Consider the following 26,789-nt stretch of genomic DNA (forward strand, 5'->3'; position numbering starts at 1 on the left):
CCTGTATCAATATGAACTGAATAAATCTATACCATGTCACCAGTTGAAATAATGGATTAGCAGTAGTAAGAATGGAGTGTTCTTCAAAATTTAAGAACAATACAATATCAATCATTTATGGGTAGGTATATTTGATTCTGAGGATAAAATTTTGTTCTTTTCACTTCTAATCCACCTGGTAATGGGAGGTAGAGACTTACATTATAACCTAAGAGCATTGAATAAAGACTTGTACCTCAGTTTTCTAAAAAAAAAAAAAAAAAAAAATTACTTGAATTAATTTTTGACTTCAATACTTAACTGTTTTCATGATTTCGGTTCTTTGAATTAGGTCTGATATTACTTTTAACTGGAACACTAGCAGAAATGCCATTGAAAAAATATCTCCATCAGCAAATACCTGGCTTTACAGCACATTTTTTCGTATTTGGCTACAATTAAGATTATTTATGTGGACTATTTTTAGATACCATTGGATATATTTTGCTTCTATAGATGAAAGCCATGGTGAAAACAGTACGTACCAACTTCTTTATCGTTTCTTCCCTTAGATTTTAACATTTGAGACCAAGAACCCAACGGAATTAGCTGAACGTTTACGCTCTGTTTGTGGAAATCAGAGCAATGCCTATGCCCGCCTGTTAGAATACCGCCTGAATGCCTTGCGAGGACTATGGAATGCCCAGCGCCAGCTGGCCTTGGAAGAACAGCATGAAAGAGAAAGTTCGGGTGATGAAGAAACATTGGCTCTGCTCAAACGCCAGGGCTTGTTGCAGCAACCCGAGCAAGCTCCCTTCACATCTCGGATGGGGCTCCTGCTGGTCTTCCCCCTCATTCAGTCCCAGAGCAGAACGGACCCCTCTCTCTGTAACATAACTGCTGAGGTGCTATTGAACTGCCTTCGTGACTGCCAGCCTTTGAGCCTGACCAAGGAGCCTGCTGACTGTCTCAATGGAATTGAAACTTTGCTGTGCTCTTGGCTAGAGGACACTTCTGACACAGGCCGACACATCCCACATAAACAAAAAGAAAATGCTGCTGCTGCTCTGGTGGCTTTGGCATGTGCCAGGTAAGGACCATCAAAAGCCCTCTTTAGTGACCTCGTGGCCGCTGCTGCCAGGGGTAAGTGAGTGAGTGAGTGAGAGGCAAGCATATGTGATGGAAGTCTTAACATCAGTAGTCCTTTGTTGGCAGTATTGAATTTCACTACATCAGCAGTACATAAGATACTTTCACCAGAGCTTGGCACCAGGAACCTGAGCTGGAGCCTAAGTTCAAGTATTTGCTGTCTGCCATCCTGTGATAAAGCTAAAACAGCTTAAAAGGGAGAGCCAACCCTTGGCTGTTATCTACTCACCCCCCCTAGATGATTAGTGCTTTACATCCAGTAGTTAATGGAGGATGGCCTATCTGTATTTATCCTGGAAGGACCGTCAGAAAGTTTGTAGAGCTTTTAATTTATTTCGTGGGTGCCTTTGAGGAGTGTATCAGCAAGTGAGTGGGTTATTTTCTAGACTTAGTCACACAGACTTGATCACAAATTATATTTCTTGACCATGATGCTTGTCTCCATTAATTTAACTGAAAGATCTCTCTGTATATGTCTGTATTTAATAGTGTGCCATCCTTTGGTGTAAGCAGATGTTATTGATCTACTACTAGCAATAGGAAATGTTGGAGTGTTTTTTACAGGAGAGGGTCTCTATATTCTCCTGCCCAGTAACCTGTATGATCATTGGCACATTTTTTGTGAGGAAAAACGTTCACTGCCCTTACTTTCCTCTAAGCTAGTTGTTTAGAGACCAATTAGGACCATGGTCTGACAGATTACTGTCACTAATTAATGTCACTAATCTGTCCTATTCCCTTCAGAATTTTCTTTTGAGTTCTTCTTCTTCTTCTTTCTTCTTCTTCTTCTTCTTCTTCTTTTTTTTTTTTTTTAGCAAAGCATATGTGGGAAAATTCTTCTTGGAGGATTATGAAGTTCTTGGTTATAAGACTACTTTTTCCCTTATTTTTATGGTTTCAAAGTTGACCTTCAAATGGTTGAATCCCAGGCTTTCTTAAGGCAAAATGGCACCAGTATTTATTGTCAGTTTCTTTGCCCTGAGCAAACTGTCATAGCCTAGTTTTAGATCTCTGAAGACTCTGAAGATTGTGGAAATCCTGACATGAGCTTAACTCTGGAGACCCTATTGTGTAGCACCGAAATTAGTTTTCCTGGAAAGGCTTTATATTGGATTGATATTTTGCATTTGTAGAAGACCATTTCAAGCCCTAAATAGATTTGTTATTAATATAAAAATCTCATTTTGGAGGGGTGCCTTGGTGGCTGAGTTGCTTGGGCATCTGACTCTTGATTTTTGGCTCAGGTCATGACCTGATCGACATTCCAAAACTGTCTAAAGATAATCCTATCTAAAAGCAAATTTTCAGCTCACCTGGGTAGCTCATTTGGTTAATTGCCTGACTCTTGATTTTTGGTTCAAGTCATGATCTTAGGGTCATGGAATGAAACCCCTTGTCGGGCTCCATGCTTACTTTGTGAGGAGTCTGCTTGAGACTCTCCCTCTCCCCTCCACCCATGCATATGCTCACGTTCTCTCTCTCTCTCAAATAGATAAATAAATCTTTTAAAAATCCCATTTTGAGGGCAGCCCCAGTGGCGCAGCAATTTGGCACTGCCTGCAGCCTGGGGTGTGATCCTGGAGACCTGGGATCGAGTCCCACATTGGGCTCCCTGCATGGAGCCTGCTTCTCCCACAGCCTGTGTCTCTGCCTCTCTCTCTCTCTCTCTCTCTCTCTGTGTGTGTCTCTATGAATAAATAAATACAATCTTAAAATAAAATCCCATTTTGAGAAAATTTACCAAAAAGAATTTAAAAAAAATATTTTAAAGAGGGGTACCTGGGTGGCTCAAGTCATGATCCTGGGGTCCTGGGATTGAGTCCCGCATCAGGCTCCCCATGGGGAGTCTGCTTCTCCCTCTGCCTATGTCTCTGCCTTGTCTCTCTGTGTCTCTTGTGAATAAATAAGTAAAATATTTTTTAAAAAATTTAAAGAGTGAGAGCACAAGCAGAGGGAATAACAATATTTATTTGTTCAACCGATTTTTTTTTTTTTTTGAAAACTCCCCACGGGGATCCTGATGTAGAACTCGATCCTAGAACCCAGGATCACGCCCTGAGCTAAAGGCAGAGGCTCAACCACTGAGCCACCCAGGTGTCCCTGGTCAACAAGATCTAAAAGAAGGTGCTTTTAAAATGCACAGGACTTACCTGGCCAGATCCCAGGTATAAATCACCACAGAACATTTTATGAACTACATGATCACCTATTTAAGATAGGCAGACTTTGGAACACTGCCTTCTCCCAGCCAAGGCTTTCACTGCTAGGTATCATCATATGGCTCAACCCCAAAAGAAATGGAAGATCTGACACTGGACTGAGTTAGCTTAAAGTCCACTTAATTGCCCCTTTCACTATCTCTGGTGTTCAAAAAATCAAAACTAAAGAATAATATAAAGCAGGAAGGCAGCAGATAGGGTCTAAAAAGCTCAAGTTGAGAGTTGGGCCACTCACCAACTGCCCCATCTCAACCCTGTCATCTATTTCCTATGGATTTCTGCTTCTTCATCTGTCCAACAGGGCTGTCTCCCGGGCATGCAGTGAGGTTAAAATAAAGGGGCTAAAGCACACTGAAACATTTAAGACCATTAAACCAGCTATGAAGTATTATTACCTACCAGACTGAATCATGCTTTCAGAATAAAATGTAGTCCTCCTATGGCTCCTAAGCCCCCATCTGATCTAAGCCCTGCCAAGTTGATCGGCTCCCTGCATCTGATCGGCTCCCTGCATAGAGCCTGCTTCTCTCTCTGCCCTCTCTCTCTCTCTCTGTCTCTCATGAATAAATAAATAAAATCTTAAAAAAAAAAAAAAAGATCCTGTTGACCATATTCTAGATTTCTCAGAGTCTTGAGCCTTGAGAACCAAAAGGAAATTAGGTAATGATAAGCTCTGCGAGCATTATAGTCACATGCTTCACAGCAAGGGAAGCAGAAGGAACACCTCTAATCACAAAATACTTATTATTTGAGGGGACCTTACTGGCTCAGTCGGTAGAGCTTGCAACTCTTGATCTCTGGCTCATCAGTTCGAGCCCCACTTTGGGGGTAAACTTTACTTAATAAAAAATATATATATTAATTGAAAATATTTCTTTGCAGTCATATTTAATGTGATGGGGTTTGGGGAGATGTTATGTGAAATGGATGAACTGAGGGGCACCTGGGTGACTCAGCCGTCTGTATTCGGCTTGGATCGTGATCTCTGGGTCCTGGGATCAGGCCCTGTGTCTGGCTTTCTGCTCAGTAGGGAGTTTGCTTCTCTCTCCCTCTCTCCCACTCTCCCGCTCTCCCACCCCATTATATGTTCTCTCTCTCTCTCAAATAAATAAAATCTTAAAAAAAAATAAAGAAATGGATGAACTTAAAGATATTTAAAAACAAAGCCTGGAAACACTGTCAGACTTTAAGTATAGCCCCCTTCTATAAAATCTCTCCTCTAGACTAGAGAAGGACTTTATGAAACAGTACTCAAGCATAATAGCCACATGTTTTTTGTGTTTGAGCTTTAGGTTTTGAACTTTTATTTTGGGGAGAAAATTGTTTACCTTTACATATGCAAGGAGAACATCCTAATTGGCATAACTGGTGCCACTCACATAGTGACTTCTTTGTATGAGGCAGTGGTAATCTGTAAGAATCTAGTATATTTGGTACAACAGTCTTCTGACCGGCAGAAACAGATAGACCCCTTTGGGCACCCTCTCACATGGTTAATAAGATGAATCATGTTGTTTGGCTTTTTAATTTTGACGATTTTCTGTTCTCTCCTTTTATTTTTAGAGGCTCGTTGAAAACTTTTGTCCATACGGTCCATCTGTTACAGAAACAGACTGATCTGGGGTCCTTGCCTGTAGCTGATGTACTATATAGGTAAGCTATCACTTTGGATCCTTAGCCCCCCTCCTCCCCACATAAGGGAGATTTGTGCGTAATAAAATTTTCATAAGAGATTGCTAACCTTATCAATGAATGATTTGTATTTTAAAATAAGTATATTCATCTTAAAATTTTTATCTCATCTTTCCTTCTTTGCAAGTGTTCCTAGGGTATGCTGATTCTCATTTTTTATTTTGTGGGTTTTTACAAAAATGTAATAGCTTATAATGAATTCTTATTACAGATTTTAAGATATGTTAAGGTGTAAAGCAGAAACTGAAAGTCATTCATAATCTCATTATCCAAAGATAACCACTTCTAATGTTTTTATATAAGTGCCTCCTCATTTCATATCCTACCCTCACACCATGTATATATAAATGTATATATAAAACCTATACATTGTACACATAGCTGTACTTTTATTATAACATTTCTGTAAGTACTGCTTTGTAATTTTTAAATTTGAAAACACAAATATTTTTTCCAGATATATATTTGTATAAACCTATTTTAGTTGTCTGCTCTGTAAGATTACTTTCATTTTCTTGCTGAAATGGATAATCTTAGTGTCTTTATGATTCTCCCATCTCCCCAATTTTAGGCTGTTACTTTTGGAAGGGGGGCCTGGATCCCCCTCCTGTTTGCTTGGTGGCAAACACATAGTATCATGGGGGTATGAAGACATGTTACCTGCACCAGATAGCAACACTGGCTCCAGTTCTGAAAATAAAGGTAATGTAAGGGTTTTTGCTCCTGTGATTGAAATTAAGATGCGAAGAGAGTGGTTTTAGATCATTGTGGCAAATGATTTTGATAGAACTGTGTTCCTTTTAATTAAAAGCACTAGGTTCCTATACAGTATGTTCATTGTCTGCTTTATCAGTAAAAGTGTAAAAGCTGATACTCAGTGAGGTAAGAAAATGGATAGGTTTTGCTATCGCAAGAAAACAGTATCATCCATATATTTTAGCCAAGGAGGCAGAATTACTTAAGTTGACTCCTGGGTATTTGTGTTTGAGCATGGGAGCCTCAAGTTGAATTTTTATATCTGTGAACAGAGTATCAGATCTTGCTGCCTGAGCCTGATGCTGTTTGCTGTTTCCTTTAGTAATTTATCAGGGGGTGTTTTGATGAACCTTCCCATCCTAAAAGCACAAAAAAAAAAAAAAAAAAAAAAAACAGAGAGAGAGGAAGGAATTGTTCAAAGGAGCATGAATTAAGATCTCCTTTAATAAAATGGGTTGGATTAAAATGTTTTTACACTTTCACATGTATTCCATATCTGTTTATTCTGATTTCTGTGAAAATGGCAGAAACTCTCTTAATTGACTTTCATTTGCCTGACTTGTGGGATGAAGGAGGCCTCTCCATTTTGCGCGTGGTAGATGTACCGAGCGGTTCTGTGGCATGGCAGGCCAGCCACTTCTAGGCAGTGTGTACACTGCCACTCCCACCTGTGGAGTCACAGGCTTTCCAGGAGTCCACCCTGCTCTCAAAGCTTTGTTGTTGTAATTGTTATTATAATTGTATCATTAAACATTACATAACTGATGAAATAGAAATTTAAAACACCTTAGGAAATTGTTTTTAAAATATTCAGTTTTCTTACTGAAAGACTTAAAGTGAATCTCTAAGAAATTGATGTTAATTAGGTATGGGATTCAGAGTCTACTCTACTACTCACCCTTTCATTTATGATGGAGTGCTCCCTTTGGCAGCACATATATATATATAGAACCTTTGATGGGGGCAGACTTCTGGGGCAACCAGAAGGACAAGGGGTGCAGTCTAAGCAACAGGAGCCCTGTGCACCTTTCATCCGGGGCCTGTGTGTTGTTCATGTCCACTGTTGTAACAAATAGTCATGTGAGCTCATAAGAGGAGCAGGCAAGACTTTTGGAAATGATGCAACTGGAGTCCATGGGAGAAGCAAAAAGCTTGTGATATCCAAAAAGTTCTTAAATATTATAGGCTGAAATTGACATCTTCAAACAAAACCAAATTCCCTTTATTTTCTCATTTTTACTTAAATATTTCCCTTGGAGTAGTTTCTTACTGAGGATGATGGAATTAAGCTGATATACTTGTTTTTCACTCTCTTGTACCTTTAATTTTGCTTCTACCTTGAGAATACTTTTTAAATTATTACAAGAAAAATAATCTTATTTTTAAACATTTGACAGATATAGAACTTGAAAGAATGCTTTAGTCAATCCTGTGTATTCGTCACTCAGCTTCAAAAGGTATCAACTTGAGGCCAGTCTGGTTTAATCTGTCCCTTTAGCTCCCACACTGTGTCAGACTCCTCCTCAGAAAGCCTTGACCTCAATCTAAAGAGGGGTGAATAAACAGATATTTATATGTTCCAGGTTAAAATCTTTTAAGGAGGGAAATTAATATTTTATTTTATTTATTATTATTTTTAAATATTTTATTTATTTATTCATGAGAGACGCAGAGAGAGAGAGTCAGAGACACAGGCAGAAGGAGAAGCAGGCTCCATGCAGGGAGCCTGACGTGGGACTCGATTCCCGGACTCCAGGATCACACCCTGGGCTGAAGGCAGCACAAAACCGCTGAGCCACCCAGGCTTCCCAATATTTTAAAAATGATTACTCACTTTACATGTTTTTTGAGAAATCAGTAGTTACAAGTTCTAGTTGTTTTGGATTAGCAAACTGAATTCTTTTTTTTAATTAAGTCAAATTAAATTTATTTAAGAGAGAGAGTGCACACGCATGAGCAGAGGGGGAGGAGCACAGGGAGAGGAAGAAGCAGACTCCCTGCTGAGCAGGTAGCCTGATGCAGGACTCCATCCCAGGACCCCGGGTTTATGACCTGAGCCAAAAGCAGATGCTTAACTGAATGAACCACCCAGGCACTCAGTAGACTGAATTCTTAACAGCATACTCATTACTAATATGAGTGCTGTGTTGTGCATTTCCTTTAATATGCCAAGTAGTAGATAAACATAGTGAAATGATTATGAAAATACTGAAAGTTTTATAAGCTCTCTTTTTAAGACAGATTCTTTAGAAGGCTAAATTAGTAAACTGTTTTCTGCAGAGTGATACTGTTTGTTTTAGCTGGCTGAGGATATAGCTAAGGGGAAACAGTCGCTGGATGGAAAGTCCACAGAAGCAGATTTTAGTTTCATGTGTTTCATTAGTATTTCAATATAATGTCATTTGCATTTATCTGGAACATTTTTTTGTACCAGAGAGTATATGGATGTTTTCTTGTGTTATCTCATTTAACCATCACAGTGACTCTTGAGGTACATCTTATGGATGAAGAAACTGAAGATCAAAAAGGCCCAAGGTCAACTAATAAGTGCCCAATGCTCTTAAAAGTTCACACCTTTTAACTATAGAATCATTAGTGAAAGTACTGTAGTCCGAATCATTTCAGATTAGAATTAGGAAGGTATCAATTTGACTCTATGTTTGCTATTCAAAAAAGAAGAAAACTTCTGGCAGGCAGAACCAAGTTCTCCTGCTATTAACTCTCTGACCTCTTTCCCTGATCTTGGTTCCTCATCCCACATGCATTTTAGATGTTTGATTTGGGGGTTGGAGCCATCTTTCCTGGAAATGACATTGAAGCACTTATTTAGAAGTGGGAGATTATCTCTCACTCCACCTCCTAATGGCTTTTTCACTAGAAAAAGCACGTTTATAATTTCATTAGAAAAAGCATATATAATTACCTGTGAAAAAACTATTTCAGATGCTGACTTGGGGCGCTGTCTCACGGCAGATGGTCTTTACCTGTATACTACTAACTCAGTTGGAAGAGGAGTAAGCAAATTGGGGTCTGGATTACATGGTACTCTCAGGTCAGTTGCACGGAACTTGCTGAATAATTTGGCTGGAACATTTCCCTCTTTATACAAATCTCTGTGAAGAAGACACCTGGGATGCATCCCCTACCCCCCCCATCCCTCGCCAAGACTGGCTATTAACTAAATAAGTCTGAACAACTTCATGTAATTTGGGTTTTCTTGGATTAGTAGACTCTTGTTCTGTTAATGCATTTCGGCTTTGTTTTGACTCTAAAGAGCTTGGTAGCCCTCAGGTCATTGTTTCTAGCCAGAAATTCCTCTGTGATTGGAATTACTGTAATATTAGTGACTTCTCCATGTTGATGAATGGACATTTTTCTAGTCAAGCCTTTTTGTACTTGGATTTCACGTTGGATTAGCAGTGTTTTGCATTTGGGGTATAAGATCTGTGAATTGCTGCCAAAAGAAACCACAGTTTGAAAACCTTTATATATATATATATATATATATATATATATATATATATATATATATAGTATTATATTTAATTAGATCTTTTTCCCAACTTTTTCTCCTCTTTAATTTGTTGTAAAAAATTAATATTTGTTGTAGTTTGTCAGTCTCAAAGTTAATATAGTATATTTACTCTTCTTTAAATATTTTGCATACTTAGTCATTTTTAAAAATTAGGTGGAAAATGTTTGTCTGTTGTAGCTCATTGTGTGGTTTTGAACACTGCCTGGCTTCTTAGCCTGTATACCTTTTTTTTTTTTTTCCTCTGCAGAGGTTTTGTGTACTGCCGGAATGAGGAGCTGGAACCAGGATGGGTTGCTTTTGGCAGTGGCAATCTTCTCCACCGGCCTGTATCTTTTGATAATAAACCTCACTCCCTTTTCCAGGTCATTGACCAGAATACCCTTCAGGTAAAAAAAAAAAAGAAAGAAAGAAAGAAAGAAAGAAAAAAAAAAAAAAAAAACCCAAGACATTGTCTTTTGTATTTTGGAGACAGTGAGGGAAGTTCTTGACCTCATCAGAAGGAATAAGAGCACAGTTGATCTAGTTTCCTGCCGTCATAGGTAGCATCCTTTTAATTGTCACCATTTGGGCATTCTGTTTTTTCCTCTGGTATCTTAGAGTTTCCCCACATGAGCTGAGTGAATGTGCTCTCTAAGAGATTCTAAGGCCATCAACAAACTTTTATGATCCCAAAAATTCTAGAGTGTCAAAAATGGTATACATACTAGCTGTCTTTTTTTTTTTTTCTTTTGCCAGATCTATTTTGGGAAGACATCATTTCCTTATTTGATTTATTCTAAACAGCCTTTCTGTGGGAATGGGAGCCTTGAAATGAGTTTGGATAAAATCATTATGTGTTAGGGATTTGGAGCTCATCTTTAGTGCTTCCAAATATAGCACTCTATCATAGCACTTGCTGCATTATGCTGAAATCACCTGCTCTTGTCTCTTCCCCACTACCATGCATACCTTTAAGTCTGGACCCTATCTTACCTATCTTCGTGGGCTCAGAATATAGCACAGTGCCTTGCATTTGATTGATAATAGTAACTGTCATTTATCAGTGTCCTTGTGCCAGGCCCTGATCTAGGCAATTTACATATACTTCTACCTGTGAGGTAGAAGTATGGCAGTTTCATTTTAAGACAAGGCAACTGAGGCTAGGCATATTGTAAGCACTTGGCAAGTGTTTATTGTTGAGAGAGGGAATGTAGCTCTAATGTTAAGGGACTTGCCCAAGGCCACACAATAATGGCAGCATAAGAACATGGTTCTTAGCACTAAAGTTTGAGCTTTTTACAATACACCTTTCTGCTTTTCAACCAAAGATGAACTGAATGGTTAGAGTTCCCATCTGTGGGGTGAATGCCCTGGGAGTAGTCTGTGCAGGACTTTCTTCTTCTTTTTTATTTTTTATTTTTTTATTTTTAAGATTTTATTTATTTATTCATGAGAGACACACAGAGAGACAGGCAGAGGGAGAAGCAGGCTTCTCGTAGGGAGCCCGATGTGGGACTCAATCCCAAGACTCCGGGATCATGCCCTGGGCCAAAGGCAGACGCTCAACTCCTGAGCCACCCAGGTGTCCCTATGCAGGACTTTCGAGGGATGTTACATCTCCTTTTGTCTGTCACTCAAATGTGCCTTTTCTGGTGGACAGGGACTGAGTCTTATTCACTGTTGTATCTCCAAAGCACACAGTAGCTGCTTAATAATTGTTAAGTGAGGGAATCCCTGGGTGGCTCAGTGGTTTAGTGCCTGCCTTTGGCCCAGAGCATGATCCTGGAGTCCCAGGATTGAGTCCCGCATCGGGCTTCCTGCATGGAGCCTGCTTCTCCCTCTGCCTGTGTCTCTGCCTCTCTCTCTCTGTGTGTCTCTCATGAATAAATAAATAAAATCTTTAAAAAATAATAATGATAATTAAGTGAATAAAAAACAAATTGATGCCCAGTTCCCTTCATTTTTATTTACTTCATTTTTTATTACTAATGCAGACAGATGAGAATATGTCCTATATTTATTTGAAGTAGAGTCATAAGCCTAGGAATTAAACGGATGTTAAATCTTGGGACATGGTTTTTATTTGAGGCAATGTCCATTTCCTCTGTGTTGTTGCAAAAACTTCAATTTCGTCCAAGAAAACCGTGTTGTCACTAACTAGGTGATGTGCATTGGAACAATTTGGAGGTAACTTAGGTGAATCAGTAGCTGTCAATGTTCTAGATTTCGTGGTACTATTAAGTTCCAAAATGTGGTTACAGCAATGACATTAGTTTTTAACTTTTGAAATAGACAAAACAAGTCTGGAAAAAAGCTCATATGAAATAAGTTCAAGGGTCAGAAGTAACCTTAGGAATACGAGTGACTCACTCCAAGAGATGGAGTAACTGAAAGTGGTTCTTACTGTTCCCGAAGGCATCTGACCTTCTCTAATTATTTTTATTTGGGGATTTTCAGTTCTGCTCCTACCCTCAGCATTTTTGAAAAACCTAGTTAGCAGTTTTTTGGGTCCCCATTTTCTCTCATTTTTTTAAGGGCTTTTCTCTGGCAGTGAAAATGAGTATGTAATTACACGTTCAATGTGAAATGTTGCAAAGCTCCTTTGTTACACTGAAACCAAAAGATGGTTAGTATTAGAAACATGGCTTCATGCCTGATACAGAGGTTAGGTGTTTTGTCTTTTTCCTCCTGATGGACATTGTTCATCTCAGTAAGCCCACATGTGCTGGGTGAGGTCCTTGTATGTGCCTTTGCTTGTTCACTTTCTTCTTTCCCCTTCACTCCTTTCTCTGCCTCCCTTGTTGTCTTCCTTCTGCCCATTTTCCACTTCATTCCACATTTATTTTATTTTTTTTTTCATTCCACATTTATTAAATAACTTTGAGTTAGACTCAGAATTAGGTGTTGGGATTTAAAAGTAAATATGAGATGATCCCTGCCCTTTTAAATATAACTAATTGTCTGAAATTCTTACTAAGGAAAAGTTACTAAGGAAATTTTAGCAAGTACTGTTTCTCTAAAGCATTTTTTGTTTTGTTTTTAAAGATTTTTTTTTTTAATTTAAAAAAAAATTAAAAAAAAAATTTATTTATGATAGTCACACAGAGAGAGAGAGAGAGAGGCAGAGACACAGGCAGAGGGAGAAGCAGGCTCCATGCAGGGAGCCCGACATGGGACTTGATTCCCCAGTCTCCAGGATCATGCCCTGGGCTGAAGGCGGCACTAAACTGCTGAGCCACCCAGACTGCCCTAAAGCATTGTTTTAAATAAATGTTTGATAAAACACACATGGTTAGCAGATCCAGATACTTTTGGCCTGTTTTTATATGTCACATGGTCCATTGTAGAATTTTTATATTTTTGTCCTGTAATTTTCACCTGTTAGAAATACCTGTTTTATTTTGACCAGGAAACCTATTGAATTCTGATTTTGGAATAATAGCATCAGTGAGGAACTGATAGAATTCATTGGAAGTTATATGTTGCACTAATGAAACTTTCTTCCCTCTCATGTCCAGGTGTGCCAGATGGTCCCAATGCCAGCCAATCATCTCCCTGTTGGCAGCACCCTGAGCACTGTGCACCTTTCTTCAGATGGTACTTACTTCTACTGGATCTGGTCCCCTGCCAGTCTGAATGAGAAAACACCTAAGGGACATTCTGTCTTCATGGACATTTTTGAGCTTGTGGTGAGATTCACTTTCTCATTTTGTGGTGTTGCAAGAAATTTCCATTGGGCTTCTTTTTGTATTGGTCTACAAAGGACCTGAAAAAGTTGGAGTATGTACAGTGTGTTTACTTTTGCCTCAGAATTGGTTATTCTTTTGGATTTCTTTGAAGGTTTTGTTTGGTGTTGTATGACACAGATAGAGCCAAGCTTTCTGAAGGTTAATCTGGCAACAGAGTGCAGATAATAATAGTTGATGTGTAGGCAGTGGGGTTTTTAAGTAGAAATGCTTGTGGGGCTTGTTGGAAACATGGAGGTAAAATGCAGTGGCAAGATTGGGGCTATTGTACACATTGGGAGTCTCTGATAGTGAAGACGATTAAAATCGTGTGAACGCATTCATTCAGTGGATACTAGCTGAATGCCTACTGTGAGTCAGGCCGTGTTGCCTTTAGGTGGTAGGACTACAGTGATGGGCAAGGTGAGCAGGATCCTTGCTCTAATGGAGCTTGTGTTCTGCCTAGTGGGTGGGTTGGGCTGGTAGTGGTCGAGTGATAAAAAATTAACCATAAACAAGTGAGCAAATAAGTGGATAATTTTAAGTAGTGAAGGAAAAGTAGTAGTTAGCCAGATGAAGAAGTTGGGGAGTGGGGGAGAATCGAATATTCTAGGAGGAAGAGACCATAGGTGCAAAGGCTCTGTGGCAGGAGCAAGCATGTGTATTTTAGGAAATGACAATGGGCCTGGGTGGCTGGAATGCAGAGGGGAGAGCTTGGTGTAAGAGAGGAGCAACCATGGTAGTCTAGAATTGCACTTGTCTACTGCAGTGTAGCCCATAGCCACATACGGCTATTTAAATTTAAATTAGAATTAAATAAAATTAAAACTTTAGTTGCTCATTCACATTAGCCATGCTTTAGGGGCTCAGTAGCCACATATGACTGGATTTGTTTTTTTTTTTTTTCTATAAGGAAGAAAATAAACCTGTATATTTTATTTAACATTCATTCTTAAGTTACAGTTATGCCTAAACAATCAGCATCTAATTAAAGAAACCTTAGTATAATCCTTAAAAAAAAAAAACCACATTTACATTTAGAAACATCTTCTACACTTCTGAATAAGTTACATGCCTGATATACATTAACCAATAAAGAATACCAATATGAGAATTCAGGACATTTATTTTTCTGCGTGGAGATTTAATTACTGTACAACACACACACACACACACACACACACACAAAACAAACTCACAAAACAATGGTGTGTAATAGGTAGTGAGAGACACTTAAAATAAGCATATTGAAAATACCTACAAACAGGCTTTTTTTTTTTTTTAGGCAACAAAATATTTTCAGTCCTTGACAACTTCTCACACTCACGTAGCACCACAGATGCAAGGACTTACAGTAAACGTATACAATCTCATGCTTAAAACCTAAAGCATGCACTGAATAGAATTTATACATTATGATCTATTCAGTATGCAACACATACTTCTAATATTTTATACATTAAATTACCCTGCAGCATTTGAAATTTTAACATTTATGCAAAACAACTTTTGAAAGACTTATGAAACTATTTTTCAAGGATTACCTCCAGGCTGTTTACACAGGCATTGGTTTGGTTAAGAGGGAGAATGGCAGCAGCCTCAAGGTTCATACTGAATGAAAATGGTGTCTGTGCATGTCAATCCATGTAAAAAGTACATATATACATAGATGGCGCAAAGATTTGTGCAGTTGGAATCACAATCAAATGCAAATGCATGCATTTGAGGTACTTATTTTTTCCATGGTCAGGTATAATTATGCACAGATATGATTGGATTTGTATTGAACATCAGAGATCTAGACCATTTCCATTGTTGAAGATCAAGTTCTGTTGGACAGTGCTGGTCTAGATAGTATTTGTAGAGGCCTATAAAAGAAGAAATTGCCCCAAGCCAATATGTGACAAAACCTTTTTTAGTGATGTAATTTACAGCCTCCTTCTGGGAAGAAATTCGCATTCCTGGGAAAAAAATAAACACTGAAGTAATTTTTGAATACATTTTAGTAGGGTTTAAATTTGTGCTGGGTAGTTTATCAGCCAGCCAGCCATCAGTCAGGTGTCTAGTATTGTAAGGTACATTCTCTTCTTTTTCTATCTAGTTTTCACAGTTTAATCATCTTCTTTAACAAAATGTTCCAGCTACAATGAGTCTTTGGTCTGCTAGAGATTGTACTATTTGAACATGTATTCCTAATTGTCAGCAAAGTTTGTTGTTTTTTAAAGACGTTATTTATTCATGAGAGACACACAGAGAGAGGCAGAGACATAGGCAGAGGGAGAAGCAGGCTACCTGTGGGGAGCCTGATGTGGGGGCCTCGATCCCTGGACCCTGGGATCACTACCTGAGCCAAAGGCAGATGCTCAACCACTGAGCCACCCAGGTGCCCCTTGTTGTTTTTAACAAATTTACCAGCTGGCTAAATGATTCAGGTCTTTATCCTAAGTATAGTGGGAAAACATTGAAGAATTTCCCCTTTCTCTTACATGCTTTTAAGTTAAAAGAAAAAACTATCAAAGAAATCCACAAACATGGACTAGAGCTTTAGGTAGCACATCTAGGTTTTTTTTTTTTTTTTTTAAAGATTTTATTTTATTTATTTATTCATGAGAGACACACAGAGAGAGGTAGAGACACAGGCAGAGGGAGAAGCAGGTTCTAAGGAGGGAGCCTGATGCGGGACCCTATCCCGGGATTGGGATAATGCCCTGAGTCAAAGGCAGATGCTCAACTGCTGAGCCATCCAGGTGTTATGCACATCTAGGTTCATCATGGAAAGTGAGAACCCCTCATGCTGGCCACAGGTTGTTCTCATATGTACTCACTTTAATGGTTTCCGGTTTTCATTCTTCTATTGGTTGTCTTCATTTCGCTAAGTAAAAAGCTTATTACTGTTTTTTTTATTTGTGAACTCCATATACATATTTTTTCTTCTCTGAGATAGATGAGGATTTGGTCTAATCCTTCCTCTTTTCTTCCTCATAATATATTTATTCATTTTAATTCCTCTTTTGGTTATCTTTGTAACTTGCAGTGAAACCTGTATTTCTTGTTCCTCAGCTCTAGGCTGCATCTCTTGTTCCTCATCTTCAGAAGATGGAGATAGTGTCCCTTCCTGTCTTTCAGTGTGAGGCAAGCCTAGACTTGAAGTGCATGTATATTTAGGGGAAATCCAAGAGGAAGAGAGATGAGCCACCCCTACCAACCTTGGAGAGTCCTGGGAATTTGAAGCATGAGGTGTGGTGTGGATGCATGGCAAGAGGGGCATAGGCTGAAAGTTAATAAAAAGAACTGTCTTCCCCTTTGCCGGTGTACACATCTGTGCTCAGATACTGGCTGCCCAGGCAAAAGACTGTATTTTATTTTCTGAAGAAACTGAATGACTGGAAAAAAGATCTCCGGGTACAGACATTGGGGTTCATTTAAGGAAAAGGTCTTCTGTCACCCACAAGTGATGTCTTCCAGTAAGCAAGGCTTAACCGTGTGCACAGCATTCCTCGTTAGTGCTGAGTGTTTAAAAAACAGGAGATACACACACACACACACACACACACACACCCCAAAACACCCAGAAACAAAACAAAACAAAACAAAAAACCCCAACGTAACAAAACCCCAAGCCTTGGAGAGGTATATGTGGAGGGGAAAATAGATTATCAGTATTTTGCCAACTTTTTTTTTTTTTTTAATTATTGAAGCCAGATGATGGGTGCATGGGGAAGCTTGTTACTATTTTGGTGCACATTTAAAAAATACTGTATTTTTTAAAAACTTTATTTATTTTTATTTATTTATTTTTAAAGATTTTATTTATTTATTCATGAGAGACACAGAGACAGAGAGAGAGAGGCAGAGACACAGGCAGAGGGAGAAGCAGGCTCCATGCAGGGAGCCCAACGTATGGGACTCGACCCCAGGTCTCCAGGATCATGCCCTGGGCTGAAGGCAGTGCTAAACCACTGAGCTACCCGGGCTGCCCCACTTTTTTTTTTTTTTTTAGATTTTTAAAATTTATTCATGAGAGAGAGAGAGAGAGGGGCAGAGACATAGAGGGAGAAGCAGGCTCCATGCAGGAAGCCCAATGCAGGACTTGATCCCAGTACTCTGGGATCATGCCCTGAGCCAAAGGCAGATGCTCAACCGCTGAGCCACCCAGGCATCCCCCCCAAAAAACTTTTTAAAGCGGACAACTAAGGATTTCTAAAACCAATGAGGAAAGCCTCCAGTATGAAAATTAAAAATATAGCCAATAGGAGTAGAATATAACTTTGTAAACTCTATGTGAGATATGAGATCTTGCATTCATACAGTAGCACAGGAGGTCATGAGAAAAGATCAGAAAATGAACAAGAGCTCCTGGAAATTAAAACTATGGTTGTCAACATTAAAAAAAATAAAAGAGTTAAAGATAAGAAATCTCCCAGAAAATAGAACAGAATAGAATAAAGAACGGTAAGTATGAGAGAAGAGAAAAAAAATGTAAAGGAGCAATCCATCTAAAGTCATAGTAATAGGAGTTCCCAAAAGAGAACAGAAACAAAAAGGACAGTGTGATCAAAGAAGGAATACAAAAAAAACATCAGACTAAAGGACCCTGGTGTCTTAGATTAGCAAGTATCTGACCTAGTGAGTGAAAAATGCCCCACACTGTGGCGTATCATCTTGAAATTTCACAGGATCAGGGGTAAAGAGAAGGTTCTGAAGCTCTAGAGATAAAATCATGTACAAATGAGAAATAAGGAAAGCACCCACCTATTCACTAGCATTATTGGATGCACAGAGTCATGCTCTCAAAATTCTGAGGGAAACTGATTTCCAGCCCAGAAGTTAAGTCATCCAAAGGGTCCAATCAAGTGTGAAGACCACAAAGATATTTTTAGCCATATAGTTCTACAATCAAAAGCCCATCCCTGCCACGGAGGAAATAGAACAACTAAAATAGCCTCTGTCAGTGGCATAAAATGAAATGTTGGTGAAGGAACCTGCTCTAGATTAAATGAACAACCTTTGAATCATTTTTGGAGTCTGAATCAAACCATTATAAAGCATTATAGAGACAATTTGGAATTTGAAATTGAAATGAATATTAAATGAAACCAAGAGATTATTTTTAATTTGTTTTTAAAGTATGTGAATGGCATTGTGGTTCTATAAATTGTTCACATCTTTAGAGATGTGTAGTGAAATATTCAGAAGTGGAATTACTTGTCTGAGGTATACTTTAAAACGCTTAAGAAAAAAAAGGCGATAGGTAAAACTGGTATGGCAATATCTAGATTATAGTTGAATCTGGAAGGAGGTTCATTAGACTATTCTCTATTTTTGTATGTTTGAAATTTTTCACCAAATAAATTAAGCATCACCAGCCACTAGTTTAGCAGCTTCTAAGATGCTGACTTGGGAAACTAAACACAGATCTCTGGCCAACTGCCTATTACCTCTGTGGAATGGAACATTGAATAGCTTTTAAAAAGTATGAGGCAGATCTGCATAGACCAAGTAGACTAATTTCCAAGTTACATTGTTTAGTACAAAAAGCTAGGTTCACAACACTGTATTCACTACCTGCTGTGTAATAAAAGTTAAGCCGGGGGTGGGGTGGGGCGGGGGTGAGCGTCAGGGGATTCCTTCTGCAATTGTTCTCCTGCATTAACAGCTTTCCTCTCAACGATCATTCACCACAGCATACAAATACATTGGAGGATATCCTGTCTTGTAGGTAAAACAAAATCAAAAACCTCCCTTGACCCGTACCCACCTCCACTCTCCTATCTTTGGCTTCCCTTTATAGCACTACTTTTGAACGGGTTTATTCTTACAGTTTCTATGTTCTTTCTTTCTGTTCGCTCTTGAGCCTGCTCCCATGGGTCTTGTATCCGCACCCCATTCCACCAGAACAGCTAGCTCTTCCACATTTGCCAGGGTCTTGCACGTTACTGAGTTTAAGGTCGACCTTGTTGTCTTTTTACTTGACCTTTTAGCAGTATTTTCATGTGGCTTATCACTCCCCCATTCCTGAAACTGTTTCAATTGGCTTGTGGGACCTCTCACAGGGCTTCTCCTGCCACTGGTTGTTCCTGCCCAGCCCCACCTTCCCTACCTCTCAACAAGTATGTGCTTCCGGACCTATTTCCAGGAGGCCTTCTCTTGCTGTCTGCTCTTACCTCATGGCTGGGCTCCTACTGTTATGTAGCTTTAAACACCTCAATGTACTGATGGTGCTCACATCTGCTGCTCAGCCAGAATCTGTCCCTAGAGCTCTGGCTGCATATCGATGTGGGTGTTTATTTGTATGTGCACAGGATATGAGACTTTTTCAGTTGGAAGTCTGATCATCACTGCCAGATAAATATGCCCCTCCGCCATACTCCTGATTTTACCCCAGAACTGCTCTTCTGGAAGCTTTCCAATTTTAAATGATGGCATCTGTGTCCTTCCAGTGCTGGCCAGAGACCTTTAGTGCTACTCTTTTTTTAAAAAGATTATTTTATTTTATTTATTCACCAGAGACACACAGAGAGAGGCAGAGACACAGGCAGAGGGAGAAGCAGACTCCTTGCAGAGAGCCCAGTGTGGGACTCGATCCCAGGACTCCAGGATCATGCCCTGGGCTGAAGGCAGGTGCTAAACTGCTGAGCCACCCAGGCTTCCCCCCCCCCTTTTTTTTTTTTAAAGATTTTATGTATTTATTCATGAGACACACAGAGAGAAAGAGAGGCAGAGACACAGGCAAAGTGAGAGGCAGGCTACCTGTGGGGAGCCCAATGTGGGCCTCGATCCCTGGACCTCAGGATCAGGCCCTGGGCTGAAGGCAGTGCCAAACCACTGAGCCACCCAGGCTGCCCAGGGATCCCCTTTTAAAAAGATTTTATTTATTTGAGAGAGAGTATGAGCAGGGGGAGGGATGGAGAGAGAGGGAGAAGGAGAGAGACAAGCAGACTCTCTGCTGAGTGCAGAGCCCACCATGGGACTCAGTCCCAGGACCTCTAGGATCATGACTGAGCTGAAGTCAGATCTTAACTGACTGAGCCACCCAGGTGCCCAAGACTTTTAGTGTCACTCTTGAGTCCTTTTTTCCCTCCCAAATTCCGTGTCTAAGTCAGCAAGTACTGTCTGCTGAACCTTCAAGGGGCCCCCTCTTCACCTGCCACTGTCTGCAACTATAGCTCTGTCATGCCACTCTAGCCACAGCTGGCCTCCTTGCTCACCTGCTAACACACCAAGTGTGCTCCCACCTTGACACTATCATGCTGGGCTGTCCTCTCACAGATAACCATGTGGCTTATTCTCACTTTTTTTAGATCTCTGTTCAAATAAGCACCTTATTAGAAAGATCTTTCTTATTATTCTATAGAAAACATTTTATATGTGGGGTGCCTGGGTGGCTCAGTCGGTTAAACATCCAACTCTTGATTTTAGCTCAGGTCATGGTCTCAGGGTCATGGGATCAAACCCTGTGTGGGGCTCTGCATGCTGAGCTCTAGGTCTGCTTGAGATTCTCTCTCCCTCTACCCCCTCCCTTCCCCACTCACACATGTGTTCCTTCTCTAAATAAATAAAACATTTTCTATGAAATAAAATCCTATCCCTTCTTATCCATTTTACCCTGCTTTATTTTTCTTTATAACTCATTACTATCCATTTATTTGCTTATCTGTTGACTTTCCTTGGCCTAGAATGCTCTGGGAGGGCAGGGATTTTCGTCTCTTTCGTTACCTGCTATGTCCCCCACACTTGGAACAATGCTTGGCACACAGTAGGTGTTTACAAAATATTTGTTGGATGAATGGAATATCAGAAATTGGTTGCCTTGGGGCGCCTGGGTGGCTTAGTCCATTAAACATCCGACTTTGGCTCAGGTCATGGTTCTGGGGGTCCTGGGATTGAGCCCCATGTCGGGCTGGACACTCAGCAGGGAGTCTTCCTGTCTCTCTCTCTCTCTGCCCCTCCCCCTTCTTGTACTCCCTCTCTCAGATAAAATCTTAAAAAAAAAAAATTAGTTGCCCCTAGCAAGACTTGCTTTCTATCATCTTTTTGTTTTAAAAGCTTAAAAATGGGCTTAAAAATTTTAAGTAAATTTTTGGTGATTTTTATGCTAAGATCAAGAGTTTCATGATCTGAAACTGACTGAGCCAGCCACGCACCCCTCAAGTAAATTTTTATAAAAAGGAGAACTTGGTTAATAGCATTGAATTCTGTAAAGAAGTCAAGATTGAAGCTGAAAGAAGTTGTTGAATGGAGAATATGGAGGCAATGGGTGGTAGCCTTAGCAAGAGCAGTTGTGGGGGTTTGAAGAAGTGAAGGCAGGTGGAATTGGTTGAGTATGGTGAAGAGGGTAACATGAGAAGAACAGCTAGTTCTCTCCAGAGGTTTGTCATAAAAAAAAAAAAAAAAAAAAAAAGAAGAGAAAGGAGAGAGAGATAGTGAGACTGTGGAGAGGCTGAAGTATTTTTAACTTTGTTTTTGAAATTTTATTTTATTTATTTTTTAAGATTTTATTTATTCATGAGAGATACAGAGAGAGAGAGAGAGAGAGGCAGAGACATAGGCAGAGGGAGAACCAGGCTCCATGCAGGGAGCCTGATGTGGGACTCAATCCCGGGACTCTGGGATCATGTCCCTGAGCCACCCAGGTGTCCCTGTTTTTGAAATTTTAAATTATTGAGTGGATAATAAAGACACTTTCTTCAAAATTGACAAATGACAGGTCTTAGCCATAGCCCTCTGATGAACTGCCTTGGCCAAACCAGACAAAAAAAGCTTATAAAATGAGGGATTTCCAGTAGATGATTCAAAGTGTTCCAGCCCTGAAACTCTCCTTCACCCCCCAGCTTTATTGAAGTATTGCTGTCAAATAAAATAATTTTAAGGTGATGATTTGACATATATTTATATTGTGAAATGATTACCATAATCCAGTTAGCATCCATCACCTCATATGTTTACCACATTTGTGTCTGCGTGTATGGTAACATTTAAGATAGGCTCTTAGTAACTAACTTCTAAGTATATAGTGTGATTAACTGTAGTCACCATGCTATATGTTAGATCCCCAGAACTTAATTCATTTTCTAATTGAAAGTTTGTACTCTTTGACCAACATTTCCCATCTCTCCCACCCAAAGCCCCTGGCAACTACAATTTTTTGTTTCTATGAGTTTCTTTTTTGTTTTTATCTTCCAGTGTGAGATCATACAATATTTGTCTTTCTCAGTCTGATTTATTCACTTAGTATAATACTCTGAAGGCTCATCCATGTAGTCACAAATGGCAGGATTTCCTTTTTTAAAGGGCTGATACTAAAATTCTTTATTTTTCCGATTCATGAAAAATTTTGGTTTCTAAATAGTATAAATATTTGCTACTTAGATGTGGCTAATGATAATTATTGAGAAGAATTAGGTTTACTATGAATTATTATTTCACCCAGATACTTGCAAGTACTATAAATTTCTCTACAAATTTAGTGATGGTTACATTGTTTTGAATATTTTATTTTTAAAAATAGCCTATTAACATAGTTATAAGATTCAAATGCTATGAAAGTCTCTGACCTACCTGCCTCCTAATTCATTTTCTCTCCCAAAAGGCAAATAATGTTAATACTTTCTCCTGTATTCTTCCTAATATTAACACGTATAAATATACATGTATATTTTTTCCTTTTCTGTTCTTATGCAAGTGGTAATTTGTTATGTTTTTTTTTTTAAAGTAAGCTGTATGCCATTGTGGGGCTCGAACTCATGACCCTGAGATCAAAAGTCACATGCTCTACCAACTGAGCCTGCCAGGCACCACTCCCCTCCTTTAAAATTTTTTTTAGTAACTCTACGCCCAGTATGGGCATTGAACTCACAACCCTGAGGTCAAGAGTCCCATGTTATACACATTCTGTGCCTCATGCAAATAAGTAGTGAGAGCGTGGTGATTGGTAAGGTCAGATAGGCAAGCCAGGCCATTTCATGTAGGGCCTTGCAAGGTATTTGGATTTTATTCCATGGGACATGGGGAACTCTTAGAGAGTATTGAGCAGGAACTGGTTTTAATAGTTCACATTAGCTTTTGGGTCAAGAATAAAGCAGGATTTAAAGTTTTTAAAGAGACTAGACAGCTATAGAAGAGTCCATATATTTTATAACCAGGAGAGAAATATGTGTGTGTGTATGTATAATTTTTTTTGAGAAAGTATGAGTGCAGGCTGGGGGTAGGGGCAGAAGGATAAAATGAATCTCAAGCAGAGTCCACTCCCATCCCCACCACACAAGAGCTCAATTTGATGACCCTGTATGACTTGAGCTGAAGTCGAGTCAGGTGCTTGACCCAACTGAGCCACGCAGGTGCCCGAGAAATTAAATATTAAAAACCTATTTTTTGGACTTCAAATACCACCAGCTTCTGTCATTTTTAATGAAAAAATCAGCTGAGTTTGACCTACAAAATGGACGTGTTGGTACTTAAGATTGAGGGAAAACTAAAGGATTGAAGTCTGGCTAAAATGAATAGATAATCAGAGCAGGATCTAACTGTGCTGGTCTCTCAAAATGATTTTTTTTTTTAAGATTTTATTTATTCACTTGACAAAGAGAGAGAGTGTATGTGTACACAAGCAGGGTGAGCACAGAGGGAAAGGGAGAAGCAGGCTTCCCTGCTAAGCAGGGAGCCCAGTGTAGGGCTCAATCCCAGGACTTCAAAATGATTTCTTACTGGGGCATCTGGTGGCTTAGTTGGTTAAACGTCTGCCTTTGGCTCAGGCCATGATCCCAGAGTCCTGGGATCAAGCCCCATGTCAGTCTCCCAGCTCAGTGGGGAGTCTGCTTCTCCTCCCCCCGCCCCCACCGATTGTGCTCTCTTTCAAATAAATCTTTTTTAAAAAAGGATTTCTTATTAACTCAGGTTGGAACAGATAAGTAATTATAGAAGGTAGACTATAGAAATATAATTTGGAGTACAACATAAAGGGAATATAGAGAATACCTTACCTGACTATTAATATGAAATAATCTCTCACTTTGGGGGTATTTCAGTTATCTTCTCAACAAATGACCTCAAAACTAAGTGACTCTGAGCAATAATGACTAAGAGGTTGACATGGCTCATTTGAGTGGTGGTTCTTCTCTATATGGGGAGGCTGAGATCACACCTGCACCTTCATTACAGCTTGATTGAGGCTGTAAGAGTCAAGACAGCCTCTCATTTTCCAGCTTTTTCAGAGCATAAGCGCTCCTCAAGCCTTGCCTGCATCATGCTTTCTGATGGCCAAGCCCAGAGTCGGTGTGCAAGGGAACTAAACCAGGGCATGACTCCAGGATGCATCATTCCCTGAGGTTCCCAGGGTAATAGCCCTTTGGAGTCTTAGGCTTTTGAAGTTAGAAGGCACTTAGATTCTGGCCTTTAAGACTGTAGAATCACTGAACCTTCTATAACTTTTTCACCTTTTCAGAGCACCTTTCTTTACATCTTCTGTTTTGTTCTGAGCTCCTCCTGCCCCCACATATACATACTCTCTCCATAAATTGTTCTTCTTTCGATAGATTCAGAGACCTTTTACTGCTATTTTGTCCTCTTTGTGTCCCTTCTTAAACATATGGTTAGTATAGTAATGGACACTCTGTGTCCCTTCTATTTCCCCACAGGTTTATTATTTCCTTTAGATTATGATCTGGATGTCTGAGATGTCCTTCACTCATTGGTATTAATCCAGTACCTATAGGACTTTCTTTGTCTGAATATCAGGGTAGCAGGGCTTTGTTTTAAAGGAGCTTATATTAGGGTGGGGAGTTTGTACCAAACAAGAACAAAACCATTTCAGCTAGTGATAAATAGAAGAGGTGAGAAAATAAAACAGGATGGTGTGATAGTGAGTGGGGCAGAGGTGAGGGTCTACTTTAGTTCACCTGACAGATCCGGTCTTTCTAAGGAAGGACATTGGAGCTGAGACCTGGATGATAAGCAGCCATCCATCCTGACGGATAGGGTAACTGACCATCCCAATTTGCCTGGGGCTGAGATTTCTCAGGTCATGGAACTCTCACTGCTAAAACCAGGACAGGCCTGGGCAAACTGGAACAGTTTGTTAATCCAAGAAGAGGGAACAGCAAATCACAAGGCCTAGAGTTAGGGGGAAGCTTGGCATTTTGAAGGTGTGACAGAAGGCCAGTGGGGCTGTAAGTGAAAGTGTAGTAAGGGTGAGCAGAGGCAGGTGAGGCTGGGAGGTCTGTGGATGATGGGCCGTTTGGGCCTTAATGGTAGTTTGGGTTTTATTTTAAGTGTGTTGGGAAACCACTGCTGGGTTCTGAGACCAGAAGTTACATAGTTTTGTTTACTTTAGTGAATGATCATTGGCTGGTGTGCAGAGAGGATCATAGGAGTGCCAGGGTAGAAACAGAAGGCCAGTTAAGGAAACAGGAAAAACAGTTAAGAGGCTGGGTCAGTCCTCAACTTACGAGGATGGTGGCCTGTGCTGGGTGTCGGCAAGGTGGGAAGCTTCTTGGCACTAACTCGCTGCTGCTTACTCCTTCTGGCTCTTTCCCTCCTTTCTAGATCAGTAGCTTTTGCATCCTGAAAAGCTTCTCTGCCAAGTAGAGGTTCCCAGATTTACCACTTGTGCACCAAACCACAGCCCTCTTTGCTTCCCCAGATGCTTTATCAGCTTCTTGGTATTTTCAAAGTACTTGAACACAATGGTATCGTTTTTTTAAGGTCTCCATTGATTTTTCTCATGGGACCAGATTGGGTAATGCTTTCGAATGCCAAGCTTAGAGTGATTGATTTTTATCTTGGATGCCTTTGAAGGGTTCTTCCTAGAGCTGTGGGACCTAAATATAGCTATGCTTGTAAGGGGTTGCTCTAGCCAGAGGGTGGGGAGAGAACAACGTGGATGTGTTACATTTTAGGCGACAGTAGGCCATTCGGGAGGAAATGCCGGGGAGTGGGAGGCAGTCAGGGAGGGTGGGACTGGATCTCAGTAGCAAGGACAAGTCTGTTTATAGGAACGTGGGAGTCACACCAAGAAGAGGTGGGATTGGATTCAAGCAGGAATGCTGGTTTGCTTATTCAGCAAGGCATTGAGTATTTATTGCTGTCTCCTGAGTGCTGAAGATGTTATGGTGAGCGAGGCAGGCGGAATCCGTTCTCGAGGAGCTGGCATTCAGTTGGGGGGAGAGGTAGAGGAGCCAACAATAAAGGAAGCAATGAGTTAGATGACTTTAGAGAGCAGTCAGTGCTGTGTGGGTAACAGAGCAGGGTGATGTGCTCTGGCTTGGGGAGGGGTGGAGGAGATTATTCTTTAGACTGGTGATCAGGAAGGTCTCTTTGAGGAGGTGGTATTGTACCTGAGACCTGAATGATTGGAAAGAGCTAGGCATGGAAGATCTGGGGACAGAGTGTTCCAGGCAGAAGCCTTACACACCAGAGGCTGGGTCTCATCCTAGGCAAGCTTCTGTTTAAGTAAGTGGAGATACGGACTTATGTCGATTCTGCTCACTAGCAGAGTACCTTACACAGAGATAAATGTTCATATGAAAAAGACACAAACCAGGATTGTGTTCTGCTACCAAGACTGAGGAAAGAGAACCCCAAGAAGGCTAGCAACCATGGCTGCGCCCCCGTGGAAGATAAGGAAGAGGTAGATGGTTTTGGTTGCACTTAGACCATCAAGCAAGTCCACTGTTAGAGGGGGTGCAGTTAAGTCCCTCTAAAGAGGGAAGAAGTATGGCCAAGGAAATAGAACATTTTTGGACTCGCCAAGAAATCCTT

General features: G+C 40.1%; 1 protein-coding gene across 7 annotated transcripts in view; it reads left to right on the forward strand.

The window, feature by feature from the left end:
• The window catches only part of HECTD4 (HECT domain E3 ubiquitin protein ligase 4), a 184,963-nt gene that overhangs the window by 50,171 nt on the left and 108,003 nt on the right, over positions 1–26,789 (forward strand). For all 7 annotated transcript variants that reach the window (XM_041728411.1, XM_041728412.1, XM_041728415.1 and 4 more), the window contains exons 2-7: positions 552–1,069; positions 4,911–5,000; positions 5,611–5,741; positions 8,739–8,847; positions 9,578–9,716; positions 12,828–12,998. In XM_041728411.1, the coding sequence (XP_041584345.1) occupies positions 552–1,069; positions 4,911–5,000; positions 5,611–5,741; positions 8,739–8,847; positions 9,578–9,716; positions 12,828–12,998 (1,158 nt within the window). The remainder of the gene's footprint in view (positions 1–551; positions 1,070–4,910; positions 5,001–5,610; positions 5,742–8,738; positions 8,848–9,577; positions 9,717–12,827; positions 12,999–26,789) is intronic.

Source organism: Vulpes lagopus, chromosome 14 (assembly GCF_018345385.1).
Source record: "Vulpes lagopus strain Blue_001 chromosome 14, ASM1834538v1, whole genome shotgun sequence".
Lineage (NCBI taxonomy): Eukaryota > Metazoa > Chordata > Mammalia > Carnivora > Canidae > Vulpes > Vulpes lagopus.